The sequence below is a fragment of the Heloderma suspectum genome, chromosome 15 (assembly GCF_057233095.1).
Source record: "Heloderma suspectum isolate Gila_16-S chromosome 15, 16-S_ref, whole genome shotgun sequence".
NCBI lineage: Eukaryota > Metazoa > Chordata > Lepidosauria > Squamata > Helodermatidae > Heloderma > Heloderma suspectum.
In genome coordinates, this window is record NC_139472.1 from 10449779 (window position 1) to 10477423 (window position 27645).

The following is a 27645-nucleotide window of genomic DNA, read 5'->3' on the forward strand; positions in this document are numbered from 1 at the left end:
TTGAACCACTATACCACACTGCTTTTTGTCCTTGGCAAATTTTAATTCCATTGGTGATTTTAATTCCTCCTAAGGCAGACTTTCCCAATCTGGTGGCCTTCAGCTGTCTTGGATCACAACCCCCATCCTTTCTTTCTCCCTCTCTCCCTCTCTCCCACACACGCACCCCTACTCCTACCCCCCCCCCAGTTTCCTTGATTTCAGCAGCCTAATTTAAGAGGGTGGGGTGGATTTTTGTGGTCTCTGCTGTTCAACCATTGTTCATGACAGTAGTGAGATTGTATCTTTTTAGCTATTTACACTACCCTCACCCCCCAAAGAGTGAACCAGGTCCCCGATCCCCTCTTCCCTTTGAATGTAATGCTTTTATAAGGTTCCAAAACCTCAAAGCAGGACCACAGGCAGAAGCTCTGTCTGTCCTCAACGCCATGATCCTCTCTCTCTGTCTCCCTGTCTCTCTCTATTCTGTCTCCTAAAAGCGGTCTGTTGATGAGCAACGTATTTCCTAACATGGAACATCCCCTTGATGAAATATTCCAAGGGGAAGTTGCAAATCTGGGCTTCTGGATTCCACTCCACCATTTTCCTCCCCCTTCTTTTTTTTGTTTGTTTGGGTTTTTTTTCTTCTTTTTTTTGGTTTGCATAAATCTTCAGACTCTGTTATCCAGCTGCTGAAACACATCTGGCTAAGCGACATCCCTTCCACCAGCCCAGCTGTTTTGTTGTACAGTGGTGTGGCTACCCCCACCCTTTCTTTCTTTCTCTCTTTCTCTCTTTTCTCCATTAACAGAGAGTCCCAGTAATACGATACAGCTTGGCGGGGACTGTTTTGTTTTTTTTTTAATGCTTGGCATGTCAAACGGAGGTTTAATGTAAAGTCTCTGCTCCGTCTCGTTCGCTCTTTTTTTCCCTTTACCCCAAAAATGGTTTAGTGAATTTCCAGCAGTTTTCTACTGCTGCAGACTCTGCAAGTCTGTATTGAGAAGGCTTTTGCCTCCTGCTTTCAAACTGGATACATTTCTATTCCTCTCTTCCCTCCTCTTGTCGTTGTATTGTTTTAATTAAAGGCAGCCATGGAGCATATTGAAAAGCTCTCTGCAGGGATGTCTCTTTTTTTCCTACCAGTTGACAGGCAGAAAAATCATATATATCGATGCATCTTGAGTTTCTTCTACGTTCTCCCAGTCCTGATTCTATTGGCTGCTTTGGGAGATGTGCATGCCACAGAAACGCAGCAAAGGCAGGTAAGAGGCTATTTTTTTCCATATGTTATTGATCGCTGTTGTTTTGTATTTATATCCTGCCCTTTATATCCTCCCCTTCCCCCAAGGAGCTCAAGCTGAAGGACATGGTTCTTCCCCATCCTCATTTTTATCCTCACAACAATCCTGCGAGGTAGGTTAAACTAAGAAATGGTGACCAGCCCAAGTTCACCCATCAAGCTGGGGTCTGAACCTCTCATTACATCCCACTATTCTTTCTTCTGGACTGTGTCATCCTGTAGGATAAAAATGGGAAGATTATTTATTTATGTTTATTTATTTAAATTAGTTTTAGGCTGCCTTTTAGGGCCAAGCCCACCCAAGACAGCTTCCATCCTATTAATATAAAATCACAATAAAAATGAAAGCACATAGCAGCAAAACAACTATGTATTATTATTATTATTAATTCATTACAATAGCAATAAAAAGCAATATCCAGCTCAATATATTACATTTATATCTCACATTTCCCCCCAAATGCTCAAGGATTTGAACTCGGCTGCAGCATTTCTGCCTATTGGACTGGAGGATGAAAAAAATTCAAGTTTCACATTTCTACAGTTTCATTTTTAAATTCCCAGCAAGGGGGAGAAAAAGGTTCTTGTGGGGTTAACAGCAAAATCCTATGCACATTTACCTGAGAGTAAGCCCTACTGAATATAGTGGGGCTTACTTCTGAGTAAACATGCATAGGATTTATTATTCTCCGCTCCCTATTTTATCCTTGCAACAACCTTGCGAGGTGAGTTAGGCTGACAGACAGTGGCTGGCCCAAGATCAGTAAATGAGCTTCAGGGGATTTGAATCTGGATTTCCCTAGCTCTCGTTTACACCTGCCACTACACCACACTGTCTGTCCAGTGAACAAGGGTAGTACAGTGCCTTCCCAATGGTGGAAATATATGTGGAGTGGCTTTTTGCTCACCTTTGCATGCGTGCGTTCGTTTTTCATCCCTTCCCCAGAGTATATGTAGGTTGGTTGCTATGCATGCAAATAGGTTTGAGAGGAAGGTGAGGATTATCATGATTTGCAGTATCACAAAGGCACTTGTGGCCTCTTAAAGCTATTCTCTTAAATAGAACTAATAGAATTAGTTCTATTCAAGTCCTAATGGACTTGAAGTGTGTGTGTGTGTGTGTGTGTGTGTGTGTGTGTACACTCTCTCCCAGTGGAAAAGGTTGCAGAAGACTTCCTCTCCACTTTGAGAATAGTATCTCTCAAGATGTATAGAAGAATCACAGAGATGGTGCTAGTTTTTAGAGCATGAACTAATTCTTATAGAGCATTCCATTCCAAGGTAAATTATGGGCCAGGACACTTCTGAGCTTACGGAACGCTTTTACTGGGATCCCAAGGTTCGTTCCCTTTTTCTCTCCCCCCTGCACTGATGTCATGGTTGCAGCGCTACAAATTCAGTATTTATTTGTCTGTTTTTCTGACTTCTGATTTGTTTTACAAGAGCAGCATCAAAATGAACCCCACCCCCCGTCCTAAATTATACAGCTGAAATGAGGAAAGTTTGGGGTTACCAGGAGGAATTTTTTGCATGGAACGAACGTGGGTTCTGTTCAGGTCTGGTACTCAAAAAATAAATTAAAAAATCCCGGGCTCAGAATTCTGTAATTCGAAGTGTATGTCTTTTGCACCTGGCTCCAGTTGGTGGCTCTCTGGGTTCTGGTAAAAAAAAAAACCCAAACATAGATCCCCCAAGCCCAGATTTGCCCAACAACCTTCAGCTTTCCAGCTCAGGCGAGCTTCACGCTCACTTCATTTCAGATTTGGGAGTGAGCTCAGACTTTTGACCTACATATGAATAAATGCATTGGCAAGGAACATCTATGTTGTTTAATACTGGTTTTTTTTTTCATTCCCCACTACCTTAAGTGAGAGGAAGTTTCAGAGATGGCTTCCTTTTGCGAGGAGAGAAAGCACTTTTGCAATAACACAGGTTTGATTTGCAACTCAGAATAAGGGAGATGGAATTGCCCAGGTAGTCTTTTATAGGCGCATTAGTCAAAAGCAAGGAGCGTGTCCTTCTGGCTTACAGAAGTTCCTTCTGACTAGTTAGCTGCAAAATTGAAACGGCGTCAGACTCCATCTCATCTGTATATTTTTAAAACGTGAGGCTGCAATCCTAGACTCATTTACCGGGGAGTAAATCCAATCGAACTCAGTGGGGCTTAGTTCTGAGTAGGCACATACGGGGTTGCAGTGTATGTATATAGCAAAAGGCGAAAGATTTATACGATCCGAAGAGAAACCAGAGTACGTGTACATATATAAAACTAAAATAATGAGAATTCATTTCATCATAATCCCGTAGGCCATTCTTCACACCTACACATTAATACAATATGATCTAATCAGGAAACGTTCAGTGTAACATATAACGTACAACAAACAGTCTAACAAATTTGGTAGTCTTTCAGGTGCCCAAAAACTTTCCTGCTTTCGCTGCAAGAGACTAACATCACTGCCCCTCTGGAATCTGTTTTGTAACTTTAACCACCACCTCTCACCCGTATTCAAAGTGCCAAACTGTTTTCTCCAAAGCCACCCCGCTCCGCAACCGAGCAAGCTGGGTTTGCGCGGTAGCTAGTAGCCACCAGCCATCAAATACCATTCAGTAAACACCTTCAGCTAGCAACATGGACAGGAGGAAGTTGAGAAGGGCAGCGGAGACCAGCAATTCCCAGGTGGTTTTGCCTTAACAGAGCTGTGAGCGTACTCAAAGAAATGACACCAATTAAATCATTGAAGGCTACTGTGACACACACACGCCCCTCTGAGCACCCGTGCACAGAGAGGCTGCCTGAGCCGTCTCTGCATGAGTCGAGAGGCACATCATGCAAGGGGTTGCATGGCATGCCTCTTGGCTGGACTACTGCAACGTGCTCTATGTGGGGCTGCCCTTAAGGCTGCTCTGAAAGCTGGAGAGCTCAGCAGCTCGGCTATTATCAGGAGCTGCCCCTATTCAGCATGCAACTCCTTTGCTGAGGAAACTGCACTGGCTGCCCATTTGCTATCAGGCCAGGTTTAAGGTTTTGGTGCTAGCGTACAAAGCCCTAAACCACTTGGGACCAGGATACCTGAGAGAGCGTCTTCTTCCTTATCAACCTGCCCATCACTGAGGTCATCAGAAGGCATGCTTCTGGTGGTTCCATATGGGCCTTTGGCCCGACTGGAGTCCACCCGGAGAAGAGCCTTCAGTGTGGTGGCTCCCTTTTTGTGGAACTCCCTGCCTCTGGAGGTCAGGCAGGCACCAACACTGAGTTGCTTCCGGCACCTCCTGAAGACATCTTTATTTCAGGAAGCTTTCCTTGACTAACCAGCCACGTCTTTTTATTGGAATTCTGTTGCTTAAAAATAATTTCTACCATGGAATTTTATTCTTCTATTGTATTTTTGGATCTTACTCTTACACGTTCTAAAAGCAAAGCTCTTGGGATGCAAGAGAAGCGTAAATTAATCCTTGGGTGGGGGGAGGAGGGGAGTGCCTCCCCTATCAGAAGTTTGGTTGACATTAATACATATTAAGGGGACTGGATCTTGTAGGAGTCCAGTCGATATGGGGAGATCCGGCTGAGGAAGGCTTGACTAGGTAAGGCAATACAGATAAGGTTTGCCAACGGAAATTTGCAGAAACCTCGAAGAAGAAAAACCTGTCAATCTTTTCCCTTTCAGAATGAGTGGTTTTTCTAAAAGGAACTGTTCCAAAAATAATAATAACACCGCTGCAAAACTCCTAGATTCAAAGGTAGTCATTTTGAGCTGACAGCCCTGGGATTTCAAGTCACTGCCCGAGAATGGACCCCAAAATCAGAGTCCAAAGCCAGAGACTTGGCAACCCTAAATGCAACCGGTGTGTGTTTGGCAGCAGTCAAGCAAGCACTATAATTAATTGGCCGGCTCTTTTTTTTTCTTTTCTTTTTTCTGGCTCGCGATCCTTCCCTGGAAAAATCTGTAAGGCCAGGAGTTGGATCAGCTTCCACAGCCTGGTGCGATGTGGCAGGAGGAACGCATCTGATCTGGGCCGTTTAGACTAGGAAACTACACAGGACACCTAGCAAAAGGTCTTTTAAGTACAGCGTGTCAAGTACGCCAGCTCAGTTCCCGGCTTCAGTTCTAAGACCATCTAATAAACACCTTGTGGCCCTCCAGATGTTTTGGCCTGCAGCTCCCATCATCCTTCACCATTGGCTATGCTGCCTCGAGTTGATGGGAGTTGTAGGCTAAAGCATCTTTAGTTGTAGGCTAAAGCTGATGGGAGTTGTAGGCTAAAGAGGGCCACAAGTGGTCCAGCCCTGTACTAATTTCAAAGTTTAATACACATGTAATCCAGGGGCATCTTTGCACACAGCAGTAGGGGCAAAATATACCTTCCACGCAAATGTAAAAGTCCTACCAGCCGTTTCTTAAGTTTGGTGCTGATTATGGTATTTTAAAGTAGGAGAGGGTATGGGGGAGAAAGGGTTTTTTAACCCTTTCCTTGCCTGTCCTTTTCTGCTCCAAAATGCCCCTTAGGGTGGCCAGTTACCCATCGCCAAAAAAGAGGACAAAAAGGGGCACAGGGTTGCACACAAATTGCAGGTGCTAATTATTATGTATAGGTGCAAATTTTAAAATGATGACTCCAGTTTTAACAGAAATACTACATATCACCATACTGGGGAAGCCTGTGACCAGAGGTGATAAGGAGAAGGCTATCAATGGCTAATAGTCCTGATGGCTCTATGCTACCTCCTGTATCAGAGGCAGGATGCCTGTGTACTACACCAGTTGCTGGGGAACATGGGCGGGAGGGTGCTGTTGCACTCGTGTCCTGCTTGTGGGTTCCTGGTGGACAGCTGGTTGGCCACTGTGCGAACAGAATGCTGGACTAGATGGACCCTGGGCCTGATCCAGCAGGGCTCTTGTTATGTCCTTATGTGCTCGCTCTTGATGGACAATTTCAGTGCCCCTGTGCTCTTTCTTGTTTTGGTTGTTTCATCTTTAAACTAGACTAGGAATGGATGGCCTTCAAATAAAGGACAGTCCTCTGTAAAGGAGGACCCCTGGATACCCACACAGGTTTCTGGAACCCTGGCAGGGGAAGGGATGACTCAGAGGGCATTCTGGATTGATACAATGTGCAAACCACTCCCTTGCCGCTTCCTGACTTTAAATCAGTAGCCTTCAACAACTTCTCCAAACCAGGCTCCCATTTTTTCAGCCCAGCTACACATTTGGTGAGCCACTTCTTAATTTTTGACCATAGAACCTCCATGTACAAGGAAAGTATATCTCTGAGAACCACACACTGGGGACAGACAGGGGAAGGCTGTCACCCGGATTACATTTCATAGAAGCTCTCGGGGGCCACAGTCCCGTAGCGGGCAGAGCCAACACCAAACGGGGAGGGACCAAAACTTATCAGTATATTTTAGCTTAAAGCTCTTACTGTCAGTAACTAAGAGCTTTTCTACATGAGGCTTTTATTGTGTGCTCGTGATTGCTCACTCACAGTAGTTTGCGGGTCCTTTACTACATGACATTGTCATCCTCTGGGGCCTCTCCCACTCTTCGCAACCATTTCCCCAGCCTTTTTTTAGATCGAGGAAAGTGTGATATCATTTAGAAATGGTGGAATGAGACTCTTATGTAATTGCACAATTCTGCTATACCACAGCACCATCTAGTGGTTGTGTAATGATACATGTACAAAGGCAGAAAAAGACAAAACCTGGGAAAAACACAGGAAAAGGAGCTGATTGTAATCCTGCAAAGAATCCGGAAGCAGAAGCCTTGGTAAAAGTGCGGGTTAAAAGCCTCATGTAGAAAAGCCCTGAAACTTAGGAGAGGCATTTCAATCTTTTAGAATGGAGGGCGTGGGAGAGAAAGTGTGCAAAAGCAAAACTATCGGCAGTTGGGGGGAAGGAAGTGGGGTCAGAGGAAGGGGGCATGTCCTTCTGAAGAACGTGGGAGGACCCACATTTGGCTTGAGGTTCGACACCCTTGTTTTAAGCCATGCTTGTGAGCTTCCAAAAGGCATGCCTGGTTCTCCCTGGAAACTGGAATTCTTATGTAGAGTTCCATTCTTGTATGGCAATCAGGAGAAGTTAAAAAAAACACACACACACACAACGCCAAGTAAGATGACTTTTCCAGAAAAAGAAATCAGATACACACCAACACACAGGCTTCATTAGAAAGACTCATGTTGGATTCACAGAATGGAAATAAACCCAGAGACACTGATGGGAGGTTGATGTGATGTGTTGGGCTGCACTCCAAAATCTTCTGACCCGTTGCTCTGCCTTTTAAGGAAGATGCCGTTCTGCCCGGTTTTCCTCGTGGCGTTCCCTCGGCCCTCCGAGACCTCATGTTCCCACCTCATCCCCATATCCGGAAGAAACGCTACACGCTCACGCCGGCGGAACTCAAGTGGGACCACTTCAATCTAACCTACAAGTAAGGAGGCTCTTGAAATGGCAAAATGGGCTTTTCTCCTCTCCCCCTCCCCATCCGAAATAGGGCCCCAGTCATGCTGAAATATGCAATATCATATATATGTGAGTGCTGGGTGGGTATATTTGGAACTTTTAAAGTGTGTCATGGGCACACTCACAAAATGGCTGCCACCGGTGCTTGCCCATTTATAAAATAGCTGCCACGGTGGGCATGGCCAATCACGAAATCCTCATTTCCCAGGAGGCAAACGGATGAGACTAAAAGAAAAGTAACTTAAGGCACAATCCTATGCATGTTTAGACAGAAAAATGTTCTACAATTCCCAACAATTCCCCAGCTGGGAAATCTGGGAGATGTGAGACATTTTTCTGTCTAAACATGCATAGGATTGTGCCAACAAGACCCGAAATACAAGGCAAAGGTAGAGTCTGAGCTTCAGAACACAAAACCATTCTTTTGAACCCAAATGAAGATGGTTGTAGAAAGCAGCACTTTGCTTTAGAGTGGGAGATTCGGGACAGAACGAAGGAAGAACGTCTTCACACAGCAAATAGTTTATGGAATTCGCCACCGCAAATTGTACTGATGGCCACCAATTTAGATAGCTTTAAAGGGAGGTTAGACAAATGACTGGAGGTGAGGGCTATCAAGGGCTACTAGTCCTGATGGCTATATGTTACTACAGGATTCGAGGCAGTATGCTGTATACCAGTTGCTGGGGAACATGGGCAAGAGGGTGCTACTGTGGTCATGTCCTACCTGTGGGTTTCACACAAGCAGCTGGTTGGCCACTGTGTGAACAGAATGCTGGGCTAAATGGACCCTTGGTCCGATCCAGCTCTTCTTACATTCTGATGCTGGCGGCCCAGTTAAAAAATAATTAACTGGACCGCTGCCATAACAACACCATGTTGGAGTCCCCATGGATAGATGCATATGGAGGGGAAGGGAATATTAGAGAAACCATGCATGCACTCTGGGCTAGAGATGCAACCCACCCACTCACCCCCACTATTTAACTGTAGACCCGTGATGTGGTAGGGGGGGATATTTATTCATTTATTCATAATATTACTATACCGCTTCCCATTTTTAAAAACCCTGAAGCGGTTCACAGCAAATTGTAGAAGGATACATCGTTATAATAATGCAACATTCAGACAAAGTGGTGGTTGGGAAAAGCCAGAATGACGCCTGAAGCTATCTAGTCCATGGGGTATTTAATCCAGAACCCTAACAACAAAATGGCATGTCTCTCTGGTGTCTTCCCAAAAGGCAAAAATGAGGACATGCAGCAGCAGACAGAGGCAGTTCTTGACAAACAGGGACTGCTGGAGCTAATTTATTAGCAATAATAATAATTTATTAGTAATACTTATATACCGCTTAATATAATAAACTCTCTCAGCGGTATATAAGCTAAACAGCACATTACGTTAATTACGTGGTTTGCTTTTGAATGCAAGATGTTATTTTTTCCCCACAAATAGCCAGGGCAGGGTTCCCAACCCAGACTGGAACTTGGCTTGTGGGTAGAGGGGATTTAACTCTTTGCTCCCTTCTGAAGACCTGACCGGGATTGTGGGCTCCGTACCTGCTATTAAACTGGGGGGATGGGGGTGGAGCTTCCGTTTTCCTATCAAGCATCCTGCTCCTTTTGTTCTCGTTCTGAGAGACTGAGAAGAAATTCAGTGGAGTATCCCCAGCAGACGGCTGTTTAGGTTCTAGCGAGGGAGACCCAACCACCCTTCCAAAGAACTGGTTGCATCGTTGAGCTTCTCTTACCATCAAGAGATTTCTCCTGAGGTGAACCAAAATCTGCCCTCTTGTACCTTAAGCCCATTAGATCCAGCATTGCCCCCTGGAGCAACAGAGAACCACTCTTGTTCTCTTGCCAGGTATTTGAAGAACACTATCATGGCCCCCTCACACACTCACCCCTCAGTAGAAGCTTCTTCCTGCTTCCTTTTAGAGGCCAAAGATAACTGGGAAGCTCGCATGGCTTCAGGTGAGGGGAGTTCCCAAAGTCGGGTGGGGCTGTGAGAAGCCATTTCTGACCACGATCCTTTTGGTGTCTCCTAGTGCAAATTATCCTACATTTGCCGTTTATTTTTTATTTGTATTCCCCTGCAGGATTCTGTCCTTTCCCAAAAACCTCATCAACCAGAGCCAGACGAGGAAGGGGTTCGCTGCCGCTTTCCGCATGTGGAGCAATGTCTCTCCCTTCAGCTTTCGGGAGGTGCCACCAAGCGCGCCCAGTGATCTGAAAATCGGTAGGCATCCCCTTGGCACCACTTACAGACATTCTGAGGGGAAGGCCCTAAGGGGTCTAGGAGCCCCCCAAAACGGCCCAATGAGGACTTGGGGATGTTCTGTGGCAGCAGAACATTGAGTGCCTTGGGGGAATGGCGGCGGTGGAGGGGATGGGACGGAATAGAGTCTCCTGAAAGAGGGCATAGCTGGCTGGAACCTGGATGGGAGCACTCCATACTGCAGCACTTTGTTACAGGTCCCACTTGCCATCTCGTTCAACTATCACACATTTCTCCAATACATGGTTTCCCCTAAGAAATCTGACCCTCCGGCAGGTTTCGACCACTCCAGAAAGTTGAGCCTTTCTTCCCGCAGGCTTTAAAAAAATCAATAAATAAACGAATTCTGCTCCAAATGTGATTCGCAGTTCTAATCTTGGCCTCCACATCCCTAAACCATATGCCTAGCCAGCCACTAAGTGACCAGCCATGGCCAACAGGTTTCGTTATTTTATTTTATTGGGGGATTTGCATTTGCTGGATTTCTCCTTGGAGAAAACGGAGAGAAATGGGTTTTCCATTCCTGGTGCAATTATTCTTCGAGCCGGCTTCCGGCACATCTGGAGGGCAGGATTCATCCTTGACTCACTGTCCGGCTGTCGGCGATATTTGCACACTCGCCCGGATGATCTGGAAGAAGCAGCTCTTAGGCAAGAGCCGAACCTTATTGTGTGTTGCGAGATTGAAACCAGACTCCAAGGGGGGAAAGCCTGGCTCACGGCAGAGTCTTCTGTGGGTGATGATGCAGAGATAAGGGCCCTGACACGGCAGCCATTTGGGGTCTCCGGTCTGGCCACGTTGTGCTAACGTTAGAAAGGTCTTCTGGGTACCCACTGATTCTTAATACTGACCTGTATCTGAGCACCTTACAGTCAGTAGGCTGAAAGATTAGCAAACGAAAACTCCCGCTCGGCTATACCGTCCTCTCTTACCAAAAGAATGAAACGGAAATGAAGGATAAGGGAAGCGAATGCTAAATTTGTGGCAAACGTGTGCTCTGTTATTATCACCGAGACATTTGCTGAGGAACACAGACATTCTTGTCCTACTTGTGGGTTTCCCGCAGGCAGCTGGTTGGCTTCTGTGGGAACAGAGTACTAGGCGAAATGGACCCTTGGTGTGATCCGACACGGCTCTTCTATCATCCTTATGTTCTTAATCAATACAGTACTGTTGAGGGGCTAATTCTTTCACACACGATGAATGAGGCTGGAATGAGCTGGTATAGTTCTGAAGTGGTAAAATGAACTGTGACTTGAACATCGATAAGGCTTATAGTTGGGGCTGTGTATATTATGCAGTGGCCCTGTACAAATTCCCCCTCCCCCTAATGGCTTTGGGTAAAGGATTTAGAATCCTTTCATCTTTCGTTTATTAGACAGGCAAGGTGCTAGTCCTTATGGATACGCAGCTGAGCAAATGTGGATGGGTGAAATCTAGGAAGCAGGTTTGGGCAGCTGAGCATAAATGCCAGGAGTTGGGGGCATCGCTTTAGTTATTAACTGAAGCAGGTATGCAAATACATGTTAATTTGTTTGCCGATTAGCAAATGTTATGCAGGTTGAAGAATTCATCTCTCCTAGGTGCAAAAAAATAAATACATGTTGGGTTTGTTTTTTATTGCAGAGGTTTGCTTTGAGCAGGGGGTAGTCAGACTTAAGGCTCCAGTATCCATTTTATCTTTTTACCATTTTACCATTTTGTCTGGATGTTTTGGCATACAAGCCCCATAATACCTCACTATTAGCTATGCTGGTTAGGGCTGATTGGAGTCAAAGGCCAAAACATCTGGAGAATCACAAGTCGTCGTCGTCCCCCGCCTCGCCACTATATGCTACACATGAACCATATCCCAGCCATACACTGGGGGTAACCTGCTTATATAAGCAGAAATCTTCCATTTGAGTTACTACAGAGCAGGAATTTTAATTTAGTTTTCAGAACCAGAATCAAGCTCATGGTCCTTTTCCTTCCCCCACCCCCCAGAAGCTTTCTTCATTTTAGTTGCCTAATTGGGGGGGACACTACATTTTTCTCGCTAAACCAGTGGGCACCAATTCCCCACCCCACCCCCGGCACCTTTCTTGATGCCCCCCAAGGTGTCTTATCCCCTCCACTTTTCTTTTTAAATTAGCACATTTTCTTACAGATTGCTGAGAAGTTTCTAGACAAGGTCTTTATTGTTCACTTGTGATTCCTCACTCACAGTAGTTTGAGAGTCCTTTACACGATGTCGTCATCTTCCAGGGCCTCTCCCGTGCTTTGCAACCATTATCACGTTTTCCCCCCTAACTAGGAAACTCTGGTATTTTTCTCAGTGGTGCTATAGAAGCCTCGTGTATGTGTGCAATTCTCCTATACCACAGCGCCACCTAGTGGTTGCATAATGGAACATATAGAAAGGCAGAGAAAGAAAAACCTTGGGGGGGGAAACACATGTAAAGGAGCTGAGCTTAATCCCGTAAAGAATCCAGAAACAAGAAGCCTCAGTAAAGTGCGGTTTAAAAGCCTCATATAGAGGAGATGTTTAGTGTGTTGGGGCTCATGCCCACCTCTGCCTTGTATTCAGTCTTTTGGGCAGCTTCCTTTGACCACACCTCCTGTGGCAGCCATTTTGTGGTGGTGCCCAGGACAATTTCTCAAATCAACAAATGTGCCCACAGCTCAAAAAGGTTGCCTTCCCCTGAGTTAAACACTTGTGATTCAGAACCCCTTAGCTGTCTAGTACAAATCGCCCAGAGAGAGCTGCCTTTTTTGTACACGCACACAGCTTAGAACACCAGCGTTCGCATTCCCTGTATATACATTTCTACAAGTACTTTTGTGACCACCTTTTCTCACTTTCTCCCTTCTGCCTGAAATGTCTCCTAGGCTTCTATTCCATAAACCACACAGATTGCTTGGAGTCCCACATCCATCAGTGTTTTGATGGAACAACAGGAGAGCTAGCTCACGCCTTTTTCCCCCAGACCGGCGAAATCCACTTTGATGACCATGAATACTGGATTGTGGGGAACACACGGTTCAGCTGGAAAAAGGGTAAGTGGGCTGGCTGTGTCAGTAGACCCTATCGCAGAAAGTTTGGTGCGTCTTATGTGCCTTTCTTCACAAGACATTTCCCCAAGAAGCCCATAATCAAGGCTCGGGTGCATGCGGTGATTCTGCAGTAGTGCAAAAAAAGAAGAGCAGAATACGATACTGATGCAGAATTCAGCTTTCCGGGTTTTGTTTCTTAAAACATGTTTCTAGCCCTCATGGGTGCAAAAATATGCTCAAAGGCGGTGAGCCATATCACTTGCTGCATCAGAGGTTTCTAATAGTTGCAGGGACCAGGCTGTTGTCTTGCCCCTTCCCTGTGACTAGCAAAACCAAAATTAAAAAAAAATATATGAGAGGGTAAAACATATAGAATAAATCTTGTATATGTGCTTAACTTGGTTGTTGTTGGCAGGTCACAGGATTCGTTGCTTCTCTCATTTCTTTTTGCACAGGATTTTCATTTCATTTCGTTTCGTTTCATTTTATTTTTAAACGTCAAGGGTGCAGATCCCTGCCAGTACTTCTGTGTCCCTTTTAGAGGAGACCTGTGAGGCTCATGCTGGTTGGCTGGGGTGAAAAATGTAAAAAGTAAAGATAAAAATAAAAAAAATCAGCTTGGCATGGGCAGAAGAGTTGTTAGCTTGCTTTAGACCAGCCATTCCCAAGCTGGTGCTTTCTAGGTATGTCGGACGGCAACTCCCATGAGCCATTGACCATGCTGGCTGGGGCTGATAGGAGTTGCAGTCCGATCTCCATCCATTAAGAGCTTGCCTTCATTCCTTGGGGTTGAATTAAATCAGACAGCATTTTCTGCTCCCTCTTCTGTCAGACGACAGGGGGGGAAATGCCTGCAACGTGAGCTGCTGGCTGAATTCCGTTCGTGGAATGTTCCGGATTCCGGGGTAACTTCCAGCTCTGGTTCGGAGTGCCTTGCTCAGTGGGGCTGTGCAGCCACGCTTGCGTAACCCCTTGCCTCTGGCTTTGAACCAGGCAGTTGTGCTGTCGGCAGGGGAGGCTGTGCTTGTTTTTTCTCTCCATTTCTTCTTTTTTAAAAAGGGCTGTTTGCATTTTCGGTACCCTCTGTCAGCAGCTTTTCGGCAGACATGGCCATTTTGTGGGCAGCGAAGGACGCCTCGCTTCTGGATGGAGCGGTCCTTTTAAAAGGCTCCTTTCGACACGCTAAGCAGTTGGGCCTTTCAGTACCGATGAGGGACTCTTCCTTCCACAATAGGTTTTCTTTCTTTCCCTGCCCCTTTCCCTCTGTTTTATCACTTCTGCGAAGTCTTCTTAGAGAGCCTCAGGTGGGGAACCTATTTTTCTACACAGGGCCATATTCCCTGAGGGGTAATATGTGTTTGCGTGTGTGTGTGTGTGGGGGGGTTGCTTATCAGGAGTGCGTGCACTCAGTTTGTCCCCTGTGTCTCCGTATGAGTCACCATTCCGGGCTTGCCTGTAATCCTGCCAAAACTCTGGAATGGGATCGATTGAACGAGTGCTCACACATCATACTCTCATGATATTAGAACCCAGGGGCATCATCCCATGAAGCTGGTTGGTGGGAGATTTAGGACAGAGAAAAGGAAAGACTTCTTCACCCAGCGCGTGGTTAAACTATGGAATTCGCTGCCCAAAGACATAGTGATGGCCACCCATTTGGAGGGCTTCAAAAGGGGTTAGACAAATTCCTGGAGGAGGAGGCTGTCGATGGCTTCTGGTCCTGATGGCTGTGTGCTACCTCCAGTACCAGAGGCAGCATGCCTCTGTACACCAGTTGCTGGGGAACATGCGCAGGAGGGTGCTGATGCACTCATGTCCTGCCTGTGGGTTTCCCATGGGTGGCTGATTGGCCACTGGACTAGATGGACCCTGGGTCTAATCCAGCGTAGTTCTTCTGATGTCGAGATGCAGCATAAATATCCTTCACCCCTGGACTGATTGGCTGTCCTGAGTAGTCAATCACACAGAGGGACAGTGGGATAACTCCTCTGCAGAGAGACACGTGGGCTCCCAAGAGCCATGAATGACTGAATTTTGACTCTTCAACCACTCCACTTGGGAATAAGATAGGACAGCCTTATTTTTTGTTTTTATTTCTTTACAACATTTGTATACTGCTCCCCATCCAAACAAATTCCGGAGTGGTGAACACAGGAAGTACAATAGTATGTTCCCAATAGCCTTACCCAACCTGGGACTCTCCAGATGTGTTGGACTACAAATCCCACAATCCCCAACTAGCATGTCAATTTGGGGTGATGTAGTCCAACACACCTGGAGGTTGCCAGGTATGGGAGGGCTGATTTAGGGTGCAACCCTATGCATGTTTAGATAGAAAAGCATCCTACAACTCCCAGCATCCCTCAGCCAGCTGTGCTGGGAGTTGTAGGATGTTTTTCTGTCTAAACATGCATAGGGTTGCACCCTTAGCATATCCTCTTCTCTTTTCTTTTCTTTACAGACCAACCCCTCCATGTCTGCCCTGACCAAACTAATTGCTAACCTCAGGCATCTGAGAGTTCTTCACAGCAAGGAAGCCGAGAGTAGCCCATAAAATTACATTACAAGCCTCTGATGCAGCTGATGGTTTCCTAGCATTAGATGGCTGACATTTTTTAGTAGACATTGTCCATAAAATACAGGGCAGTGCGACCGCAGAAGGAGCCCACTCTTAGCAGACATCCCCATCAAGCCGAGGTTGTTCGAGAGGACACTGTGAAATGTGGGTGTGAATTACTGTTTCCCAGTCTCTGAATGTCTATCAACATTTTGGCTTGATAGCCAGGACTTTCCGTGTGTCCCTTATTTGACAGCTTCGCAAATGCTACAGCTATTTCCTATTAAGGAAGAGAGAGAAAAGAGATTGGGGTTTTATTGTCAAGGAACCACACATTTCACAACACCTTCACTGTGGGCCAAGAAAACAAAATAATTTTCAGAGAGTGCTTTTTACAATGAAAAACACTTTGAAAGCTTTTGAAAACCAGACACCTCTGGCAACATCAAGGGCTCGTCTTCATCATGTAAATCATGACTGAGCATTGGGCTGGATCCAGCCCCCAAAACAACTTTCTTTCCCCTCCCAATCTTAATTAAGGCGTAGCTGAAATATTTGTTCATGGTATTAAGTAAAGGGAGCCATGGGTCTCTGTGCCTTTTCAAATACATTTATCATAGGGCTGAGATGTAACTTCCACCTCCCACCCCAAAACCCATCACCACTCCATTCACAAGCCTGTCTATCACTCCCTCTAATACCAAACTCAGGTGCTGAGTGCCAGCGACTATGTAGCCAAAACAGGACCACCGAGAAACAAGAGGAAGGTACTGGCATGTTCACAGGAACCATGAGGTTGGCAGAGGTACAAAAAATCTTGGCAGCGGCAGGGGGGGGGGAACCCAAGGATGAAAAAACCCACAGTCCAATGAAGACTAACCATGCACAGTGGGCACAGAATGCTGGCTGTTGGGAAGCAATGGAAAATGGGGTGGGGGGCAGGCGGAATGGAATATCCCATAAAAGGGCACCGCGGGCTGGCTGGCACACTGAACAGGAGCTCTCCATGCTGCAACATTTTGTTGAAGGTCCCATTTGCCAAAGGCTATAAGCCCCAATAGCTGAATGGCACCCCCATGTTGAGATACAGTAGACTTCTGAATTCCAGTCATTGGAGGGCAAAAGGAGAAGATTGTTTGTTTGTTTGTTTGTTTGAAGCCTTTTTACCCTGCTCTTTAGTCAAAACGGTTCCCAGGGCAGCTTACAAAGATCAGAAATAAGACCGCCCCTGCCTGTGGGATTACAAACTAAAACACAAGTCACAAAAGGGATTGGGAGGGAACGGGGGGCAGCAAATTTGGACATTAGGTCCTTAGTTATGAAGTTTGGCAGGTCATGGGGCTGGATAGAGCAGTTGATAGCAGGACAGAGGGGGACTCTGAGCCGAAACTGAATCCAGGCGGGATGGAGGTTGCTGGATTGCTGCTTCCCCTCCTTCTGGTGGTCCCTACAGTGGTAGTCAATTATTCCCTTTGTGTTTTCTGGAAACGGAGGGTCCCTGGGCCTCTGATCGGTTTCAGCAAGCCCCCTCTTTTGTTCTTGTTGAAACTCATCTCATGCTGCTTTCATATTCTCCAGACCGCGGCCTTGTAGAGGTTTGGGTAATGTAAGATGCACCTTTCCTGGAGTCTTGACTTGATTTGATGAACTGAAACCACTACTTAAACCCCTGGAGACGCCCACCCGGCCCCTTCCCCCTGAGATATTGTCAGTTTCCCAAAATGCCGTTGTGGTCCCAAATTTGGGGGGGCCCTTGGTCCACGAGAAAGACACCCCTGGCAAATGTATTATAATGTTTTGGCAGATTACTGGGATTGCAGCCTCTGGCTGGGTGGGTGAAGCTAGAAGCTGGTGACTCCGATGTCAGTGGGGCTGTGAACCCGCCTTGGGTTTCAGTCAGAACTCTGAAGGAGCTCTGACTGAAACCCGGAGCAGATTCGCAGACCCAATGACATCAGAGCCACCAGCCTCCATCTTGGAGAGCTCCTTCAGAGTTCTGACTGGTTCTGACTGAAACCCAGAGCAGATTTACTGCCCCATTGGCATTGGAGCTAACAGCCTCCACTGGCTAGAAGGGCCTTGTGGCACAGTAGCTGAACAGCCGCTTTGCAGGCAAAAGGCCCCAGGTTCAATCCCCGGCATGTTAAAATACGATCGGGTAGCAGGTGATGAGAAAAATATTGGGCTAGATGAGCTGGAAATAGTATAAGATAGCTTCCTTTACCCCATGCTGTCCTAGCCTGTGAGTCGGCTAAATACTGGGACACTGACAAAACGTTCCTCTCTTTCTTCAGGTGTCTGGCTGACAGACCTGGTCCACGTTGCAGCCCACGAAATCGGCCACGCCCTGGGCCTCATGCACTCCCTGGATTCAAATGCCCTGATGCACCTCAATGCTACGCTGACTGGGAAAGACACCATTTCGCAGGACGAGATGTGGGGGATCTTCAGACTTTACGGTGGGTGAGAGCATTTGGGCTAGCGGCTGCTAGGAAGAAAGATCAAAGATGTGAGCTCTGGAACAATGGCTAAACAGGGCTGTCTTTGCTCGTTCTCTTCATAGAACGAGTGTTGGTTACTAGACACATGCAAATAGGTCTGAGGTGAGATTGGAGTTATGGCTGCTGATATCAAAAAAAGCACTGATGCTCCCCTTTAGCATGGGATGAGGAGGTCGGAGGAGGAGGTTAAAAAGCCTTTCCCCTGTCTCTTGGTTTATGTAGTTGAAAGAGAATGAGAGAGTACACAATAACGGGGAGCTCTTGGGAGTGGAGGCTGTATTGGGGGAGCAGATAAGAACTCCATGGGTACCACTTGCCTATCTTTACACTAGCTTCTCCGTAGAAGGGCTTTAAAGGGCACAATCCTATGCATGTCTAGACAGAGACAAGTCCTACAACTCCCAGCATTCCCCAGCCAGCCATGCTGGCTAGGGAATGCTGGGAGCTGTAGGACTTCTGTCGAAGCATGCATAGGATTGCACCCTAAAGGTATTCCATCTCTTCAACAGCTCATGTTCGCTTTCTAGGCTGGAATAGTTTAAGCGTAGAAGCAGAAGTTGTAGGATTTTTCTGTCTAAACACGCATAGGATTGCACTCTTACGTTGATTTCTCCCTCTACTCTGGGCATGGGGAACCTCTGGCCCACTGGCAAATAGAGCCTATGGGGCTTCCCCATCTGGGCTGCAGGATTCTTCCCCAGCTCCCTCTCCTGGCAAAGGAAAGCTCTTATCTCACAAGAGCTGATTGGAGATAGAGTATTTCTCTGCCAGCGAGATGACCTGCAGAGGAGCCTGTTGAGTGATTCAGTCCTGTTTGCTCCTGAGGCTCGTCCTGCAACGAGTGGATTACCCTGGTTACTTCTGCGTAGACCTGCAGAGACTTGCCCTCCGTACTTCTGAATAGGCATGCAGAGGGTCGGCATTTGGGAAGCCATTTGGAAGTGCTGGTGAGTGATCCATCCAGTCTTCCTTACCACTGAGCAAGCCTTCACTGGGTCAGGATCACCTTTTGACCACCCTGCCTTTGGCCCGCTCACAGATGGAATGCAACCCCCCGAGAGACTGCCGAAATTGGAATTCAACCATTGGACCGAGAAAGGTTCCTCACTCCCACTCTACTCTCTCGAAGGCAACATTATCTGTGCAGACAAACCAAATGTCTTCTGTAAGGGCGTTTGTTCGGACGTTTCGTGGCTGGAACTCCCCCAGATTTTCTCATTTGTGCCTCCTAAAATCAGAACGTCTTGGGCAGAGAAAATGAGAGGCTTTCAATCCATCACTGAAATTCTGTGAAAGGATGTATTTACAGCGTTCTTTTCTCTCTTTTTTTGGTTTGGTGGGGTGGGGGGAAAGCTGGCGTGAAGAGAGCACTGCTGCACCATAAGGCCTGTAGGGGTGAGGAGAGCAGAAATCAAGCCTGCTTTTCTAGAGTAGAGTATAAAATATTTGAATTGGTGTTCCCGTCTCTTGATCCCTGTACCAGCCCAGCACTCTGCACGTTCCCAGGAAAGGGTGCAGGAAGGTGGGGCTACATCTTCCTAAAGCAAGCTAACCAAAGTCGTGGCTTGCTTTTTTTTTTTTCCTTTGGGGGTTTGTACTAAATCTCTCTCTCTCTCTCTCTCTCTCTCTCGTTTCTTTTTCTAAGGGGGCAATCCTGTGCACATTTAGACAGAAGAAAGTCCTGGCTGGGGCATGCTGGGAACTGTGGGACCTTTTCTGTCTGAACATGCACAGGATCGCCCCCTAAGTATCTCCACATTATTTCGCAATGCCGGGAAAGCACCCTACTTTTAAAACCCCGCTCTGCTTGCCTGTGCATTCATGGCCTGGCGGGTTGGCTGGCTGCTGTGTCGAAATGAGCGCTTGCAGCAGCCACATGCGCAATGCCCCTCCAGGTTTTGGGGGGCCCTTGGGGAACATGGGCCCCCTCCCTCAGCGAGTTGACCTCACTACAGTTGTCGCCAGCTGCTCTTCCTCGTCCTCCTCCTCTTCACTGCCACCACTTGCTGGCTTGACAGGCAGAGAGCCAGGGAGCAAGCAGGCCGTGGCATCTCCTGTTCCTCCTTCTCATCACCACCGATGTCTGGGCCAGAGCGAGAGGCAGGGGAACAGACAGGTCGCAATGGCGAAGAGCAGCGACTCCAGGGGGCTCTTCTCAGTGGGGTCCTGATGGGGTGTGGGCCTGGGGCAGGTGCCCAACCATTCCTACCCATAACACCAGTCCTGTATACGTGCAATCTACAACTATACCCATAGCTGATGCGGGATGGGTGGTGGTGGTATATATACTCCCTCTGTGTGTGTGTGTGTGTGTAAGTTAATAGAGCAACTTGTGAAGTATTCATATTCACAGGTCAGTGTTAGTACTCTAGTAAGGTTTACCCCGTGAATCCCACAGCATCTTTGATTGCGGAAATGTCGGGGGAACTGGCACATATTCTGGACTGCCAGTTAAGTTGTCAGTGCCCGGTTTCCTGTTTCGAGGTTGGCCCTATCTACATAGGAAACATATCCCCGTTTTTGTACTAGTTCAAACAGCCGTGGCTTCCCCCAGAGACCCAGGAATTGTGTTTTGGCAAAAGTGCTGAGAGTTTGCTTTGAGATCTCTTGTTCCTTCCCGCCCCGCTGCCCTCAGAGGTCCTGGGGGTCCTTCAGAAGGCAGCGCGAGTGCCATGCCAGCTGAAATCTGAAACGTGGGCGCCACCTCTGAATCAGTTTGCCAGTTTCAGATGGAAAAAAATGGGCTGGCGGTTTTGTTTGGCTTTTAGGCGGTTGCATCTATGCAGTGTCTTTGCTTTTGCATTGGATTTTGTCCTCTGGACTGGCCAAAAACAACCGAGGTCCAGCATCAGACACAGAGCTGGGCTGCAAATTTGGAGGGGGTTCGCTGACAAAATGGGGGCAATGAAATTGTGGTGGGGCAAGCCGAAACCCGCTGGTCCAGTGTGTTGGTGCGCTAGCTGGCAGCCCTCACCTCCCAAAGGCCTCCAAGAACAATGCTAGCACATAACATTTCTCTGGTGAGGGCTTCTGAAAGAGAAAAATGACAGCCCTTTGCCCGGCATTGGGGGCCACTGTGTTTTGTACCTAGAAGCCACCACCAGAGTGATGCTGTCGGGTTCTTTGATGGTGGCAGCCGCCAGGTGGAGCATCATACTAAACTGACGAGTTTCAGCCCAGCCCAAATCCCCAGGCCCCCCAAATCCCAAAACAGCCACCACCACCCTTTTGTAGCCATTAACATCCCACATGTTCCCGCCCCATTGCTAAGGTCGTCTTTGGAGGCTCTACTCTGGCTGCTGCCGTCCACAACAGTGCAACTGGTTGCACCCAGGGACGGAGCCTTCTCTGTAGTGCCCCCCCCCATCGGTGGAATGCCCTTCCTAGGGAGATCCACCGGATGTCTTCACTGCATATGTTTAAACCTTCCTCCTCCAGGAGGCATTTAATCTTTAATCTCTTAACTTCAGTACTGGCTCTTTAATTTTTTTAATGTTTTAATATTTTATTATTTTGATACTTTCATTGCTGTATTTATTGTTTTGGTTGTTATTTTATTGACTCCCCACCCAGGTCCCACGAAAGTTGATAGCCATACCGCACCATGCGTGCATTTCTGGATTCCCAGTGTGCACGTTTATTTCTACACGTGCATCTGCTTCTACTCTTAAACTATTCCAGCCTAGAAAGCGAACATGAGCTGTTGGAGAGATGGGATACATTTAGGGTGCCATCCTATGCATGTTTAGACAGCAAGAAGTCCTACAGCTCCCAGCATTCTCCAGCCAGCATGGCCGACCAGGGAATGCTGGGACCTGTAGGACTCCCCCCCCCCCACCTAAACATGCATAGGATTGTGTCCTGAAGACCTTTTAGTCCCAATTACTTTAATAGCACTAAGCTCAGGTTGAAATCCAAGTGTTCAGACTTCAGTCTGCTTTTGAATTGGTTGGGGATTATTTATCTGTGCATGTGTATTTCCACCCCCTTTACCCATTGATCTCAAGTTTGTTGTTGCTGGTTATTGTTTTCAAATGTCCCCTATTTTAGGCTGTAAAGATAGAGTCTTCGTATGTCCATCATGGACTCGGAAAGGCTTCTGCAAGACGCGCCCTAAATTTATGAAAAAGCATTGTCCGTACAGCTGCAATTTCTGCGTGGGTAATGAATATTCCTTGCTTTATATTTGTGTGTATGTGTGTGTAAGTAAGAAATCCGGCCTTTCTGCCACTAGATGCTCGGTAATATATATCCTAACAGATACTTTTGTCAGGCTGATGGCTCAGCCCCACTAAGAAGAGGTGATGTTCTCCTGATAGCTGTGAATCTCTCTCTCCCTCCAGCCACTTTTGGGATGCAATACCCAACAAAGTTTGGGAAGGCAGAGAAACAGTTTGGGGCCGGTTTCACAGTTCTGAACTTCAGAAGCAGAGAGAGGGTTGTGAGTTGGCTGAAGCGCCCGTGGCCACTGTGCTGTTGAAAAACGAATCTCTTTGGGGCCTCCGCTGTTGCCTGCATGGACGGTGACAAACATTACAAGGACGTTCTACGTCCGGTGTTCTTTCATTCAGACTTAACCCTGTAATGCAGCCTTCCCTAACCTGGCGCGCTGCAGGTGTGTTGGACTACAAGTCCCATATCAGGCTGGGGGGTATGGGAGTTGTAGTCCAATACATCTGGAGGGTGCTCGGTTGGGGAAAGCTGGCTGTACTGTGACTCCTGGAACATTTCACTACAGTGGGCAGTGTTGTCAATCATTTGGCAGACAGCAAACAGACCCAGGTTGCCATTTTCACCACAATAAGCCCATAGGATGGGAGTGCAACTTGTGGCTGGCTGTCTGGCTTAATTAATTAATTTCTATCCCACCTTTCTTCCATTGTGGAACTCAAGGTGGCGACATGGTCCCCCCTCCAAGCACTGGCCAGACCCAGACCTGCTAAGCTTCAGCAAGGTGGTTGCCTCATGTGCCTTCAGACCATGCCCTACAGAAGTTTAGGCCTACAACTCCCATCATCCTGCAGCACTGGCTATGCTGGCTAGGGCTGATGGGAGGTATAGGCCAAAACGTCTGGAGGACCACAAGTTTCCCACACCTGCTTTATCAGAATTGCTTTTAATAGCATGGCTTCCCTGTTTGGGTTGCCAAATCTTCTGAGACTCACTAGGGTAGGCCTGAAATAGCCCTCCCTGCCACAATTTCATGGCCCCATTCATCATCCATGAAACTAGGGGAGGGCGTTTTGGCTATTCTGGGGAATGGAGTGTACATTTTAGGGGGCGGGGGACTTACTAGAGCACGCTTGCAACTCTGATCAGCTGGCAGCTGGCACCATTTTTTCCCCTCCCTCCAAAATGTCTGTCTGTGCTTGCGGAAGGCACTTAATGGACATGGGGGCAGAATGGAGCAAATAGGGGAGCGATTTAAATTGGAGAAAGGGAAAAAGGGAAAGGATTATATCCTGTCTCCCACTGTGCCGCTTCCTTGGTCTTCAAAGCAGTTTCTTGACACCCACGTCTAGTAAAACAAAACAAAACAAACAGCAGGCAGTTATAACAATGGATTGTGTCAAGTTTATCATTAGCCTTAAAGCTAAGCTGATAATGAACTTTTCTACACTAGGCATTTATCGTGCACTCGTCATTCCCTGCTCACGGCTGTTTAGAGGATGACATGACCCGCCAGTTTTGCTTCTGTTTTTAAACAGCACTTTCGGCAAGTTTTTTTTTTATTGCAGGGAAAATGCGGTATTATTTGCGAAAGCGAAATTTTTTTCCACTTGTGTGTTTGCGCTAGTCTTCTATATCACAGTGCCACCTAGAGGTTATGTAGCAGAAAAGCAAACACTCTTTGTGTAGGGTTCACATTTCAATTCTATGGCGAAACCGAAAGTAGATACAGCGAATTAACAGCCTTGTGTAGAAAAGCTCAACATGTCTTTTGTTTTGGTCCATACCCTTCCTTGTTCTGATGGCAGATTTCCCTTTCCCAACAATGGCACCGACTCCACCTCCCCCAAGGATGAAAACAAGGATCGTCCCAGAAGGCAGGAACATCACCTTCCAATGTGGCCGGAAGATCATTCACAAAAAGGGCAAAGTCTAGTAAGTATCTTGGTTAGGTTTTGGCTCGAAGAGTTTGTCTGTATGTAGATTTCTGATGGGGCCGTGGTGGCTTAGTGGTTAAGACGCTGAACTGCAGACTGGAAGGTCGGCAGGTCAGCAGTTCGAGACCCGAGTGCCGCGTGACGGAGTGAGCTCCCGTCTTCAGTCCCAGCTCCTGCCAACCTAGCAGTTCGAAAGCAAGAAATTGCAAGTAGATAAATAGGTGCCGCCTCGGCGGGAAAGGTGACAGCGTTCCGTGCACCTCAGTGTTCAGTCATGCCGGCCACATGACCACGGAAGCGTCTTCGGACAGCGCTGGCTCTTCGGCTTAGAAACGGGGATGAGCACCGCACCCTAGAGTCGGACACGACTGGTTGGGGACACCTTTACCTTTACAGATTTTCTGAACAGTTTTTCTCAGGGACGGGGCTTAAATTTTGCTAGGGTCAGCATGACTGGGCACCTACCAAGGCCCATAGTCCTTCACCCCCAGTGGCAGATGCAATGTTTTCCCCCAGAAAGATGCTATGTACTAATGTCATTCCAGGGGCATTCTGAAAATGGGGCAAGGATGGCAGCAATAACCATCCAGCTGATGGCAAAAATAAACTACATGTTACAAGCCTTCCTGCAACCCTTTTGAACACCCCACCTCCACTCCATTAATTAAATACCTGCCCCCATTTTCACAGTATTTCATCTCAGCCATAAAACTCTTGCCACTGATCTGTTCCGAGAGAAAATGCCTTTTTATTCTCTGCTGCTGAATTGCACAAAGAGCCTTTCTACACGAGGCCTTTATTGTGCGCTCGTCATGATTCCTACCTTACAGTAGTTTGCAGGTCCTTTACACAACGTCACCATCCTCCAGGGCCTCTCCCATGCTTTGCAACCATTTTAGCAGGGTTTTTTTTTCCGAATCAGGAAAGCCTGGTATTATTTGTGCATGGCAGGATAAAGCCTAGTTAGGGATGGACAAACACACTGGGTCCCGAACCGCATGCTGCTGCTGTCTGCCTGGGGCGATCCGTGGGTTCCCTGATACCTCGCTGAGCCACCATTTTATCCAAAAATGGTAGTTTGGCCTTTTTTGTAAATCCCCATTTACACAAGCTGTAATCTTGCATAAATGGCTCCTTTATGGCCACCATTTGCCTAAATGGGGATTTACGAAAAAGGTTTGGCAGATATAACCTGGTGTATATTGACGCAGCTGATTTCTCTCTCCCTTCCCCTCTCCTCCTCGCTTGTTTTTTACCATATAGCTGGTATAAAGAGAAGGAGTTACTGGAATATTCCTATCCTGGCTACCTTTTTCTTGACAACGACCACATGAGCATCATCGCGAATGCGATTAATGAAGGGACCTATACTTGCATGGTGAAGAAAAAGTCTAAGATCCTGACCACGTATTCCTGGAGGGTCAAACTGAAGCATTAGCAGAGACCCTTTGCAAGGACTTCAGTAACCTGGATGGTTCCATCCTACCTTGGATCTCTCCTCCCCTCTGCCATGTGTATACTTTACTTTCAGCAACGCATCTCAAACTCCAAAACAAAAACAGCCCCACCATCCACTTTCGTCACTTGGACACTGGGACTTCCTCTACCAGAAATGATCACTTACAACTTCCACCATGCCTGCCCTTTGGCCACACTGGCTGGGGATGATAGGAACTGTAGTCCTGGATTTTCTGGAGACCGTAGCTGCTTAGATCAGGGGATGGCAGACCTATTGGTAGATCTCTAGGTGATTAATAGATCAGAAATTTGCAATCGTTGAACAACAGCAACAACTAAAAAGCTTTTTTTCTCCTGAATTGGGTTGCTAAAAGAGAGTGAAGAAGGGAAAACCAGGAGTGGATTTTGGGGTGGAAGGACTTAAGAGCTTGGTTCTGGTACTAGTTGCTACAGCCTTCCCATTAACAGGGCACGGCTCGGGACAAGAGGCAGGACTGGCATACACAGCCTCATCCATCTTTTGCATCTTGCTTGTACTGTATTCAACTGAAACAGGTGAATAGGGCGGTGCACATGCATGCGTCCACATGTGCGTGTATACTAGGGATGCTTCAGTTCGTTTTTTGATCAGGATTTACCCAGTTCGCACATTCCGGACCGAACACGGACTTGGGTGCAAATCTGTGCTCGAAGTCCTTACGTTTCCAAGCTTTTGCAATATGATTCACGGACAAAACAAAATGCGTTTGACAGCAGGCGTACGTTTGAAAGATGCGCATGAAAAAATGTGTACTTTTGAAAAGGTGCGGAAATGCGCATTAATCAATGGGAGAAGAATGCGTGCATTTCAAAGATGCACACAACTGACGCGTACGACTGGAAAAAATATGCATGAAATTATGCACGGATTTTCATGCGAAATGAAAATGACAAAGCTTGCAACCCCGTATGGACTTGAGTCGGAACAAGTTCAAGATGGAATGTGGAGAACTAGCTGGCAAGCTTGAGTTCTGTTGATCTGCACATCCCTAGTATATATACATGTGTGTATACATGTACATACAGATGGATACCTATATGTATCCATACAGATACAGCTGCCCTCACTCTTAGGTGTCTGAGTCTTGGGGCTTCCAATTCTGTGGATGACATCAATTTGGGAAGTGAAGCTGTTTAGGCAGCGTACGCTAGCGAAGGGACCGAGATGCAAGCCAAGATGACCCTAGTTCACTTCAGCCATAAGTGGTAGCCACCATAATCTCCATTGCTCCAACTGCAGTATCACTGCAGATAATACTGACTTACCTTACAAGGTGGTTGAGATCATAGACATGAAGCACTTTGGATGTTAAAGCACTATATAACTCTTAGGTCGTAGCGGTACCATAAAGGTCACATATTCTCAGAGTACCGAACAGGAGCCCTCTTTTTGCTTTCTGTAATTTGTTTTCTGTGACAACGGAGGCAAGCCGAAAATGTCAGTTTCTACGTTAATTACTTCCTTGCATGTGCTATGCACTTATTTATCATCCATCTTTGAAGAATTCTTTCAGCCTCTGTCTGGATGTAGCTTCTGGAAAGCTACAGGACAGTTTATCCTCTAGGAATTTCACCAGTAAATTACTGCTGTTCTTCTGTTTGAATAAAGTGCTTCCCACCCTTCTCTGCCCTCTCATGCTAGAACTTCTTTTGCTTAATTTTTCTTCCTGAATGACATAGAATTATTGTGTCCACAAAGCCTTCTTAAAGGAAACCAGATGGACCAAATAAAGGCACAAGGATGTAATTAGGTTGAGAGCACAATAACGGACAGCTCCACGTTTGTGTTAACATCCCTCCGGACCTATAATTACCCCACCCTCTTGGTTTTATGGAACCAGGCCTGTGTACTGAAGTGATTGGTAGTACTTAAGTCTTGCATGCAGAAAGTCTTGGGTTCAATCCCTCACAATCTCCAG

General features: G+C 46.8%; 1 protein-coding gene across 1 annotated transcript; it reads left to right on the plus strand.

Annotated features, from left to right (window-relative positions):
- The first annotated feature begins 394 nt into the window (after positions 1-394).
- On the plus strand, positions 395-27346 carry MMP23B (matrix metallopeptidase 23B). The gene is made up of 8 exons (XM_084822073.1): positions 395-1244; positions 7571-7716; positions 9850-9989; positions 12900-13067; positions 17916-18080; positions 22173-22283; positions 24101-24227; positions 25493-27346. Exons 1-8 carry the CDS (start codon positions 1074-1076, stop codon positions 25665-25667), a joined length of 1203 nt encoding a protein of 400 aa, XP_084678199.1. The 5' UTR covers positions 395-1073; the 3' UTR covers positions 25668-27346.
- Positions 27347-27645: the final 299 nt, after the last annotated feature.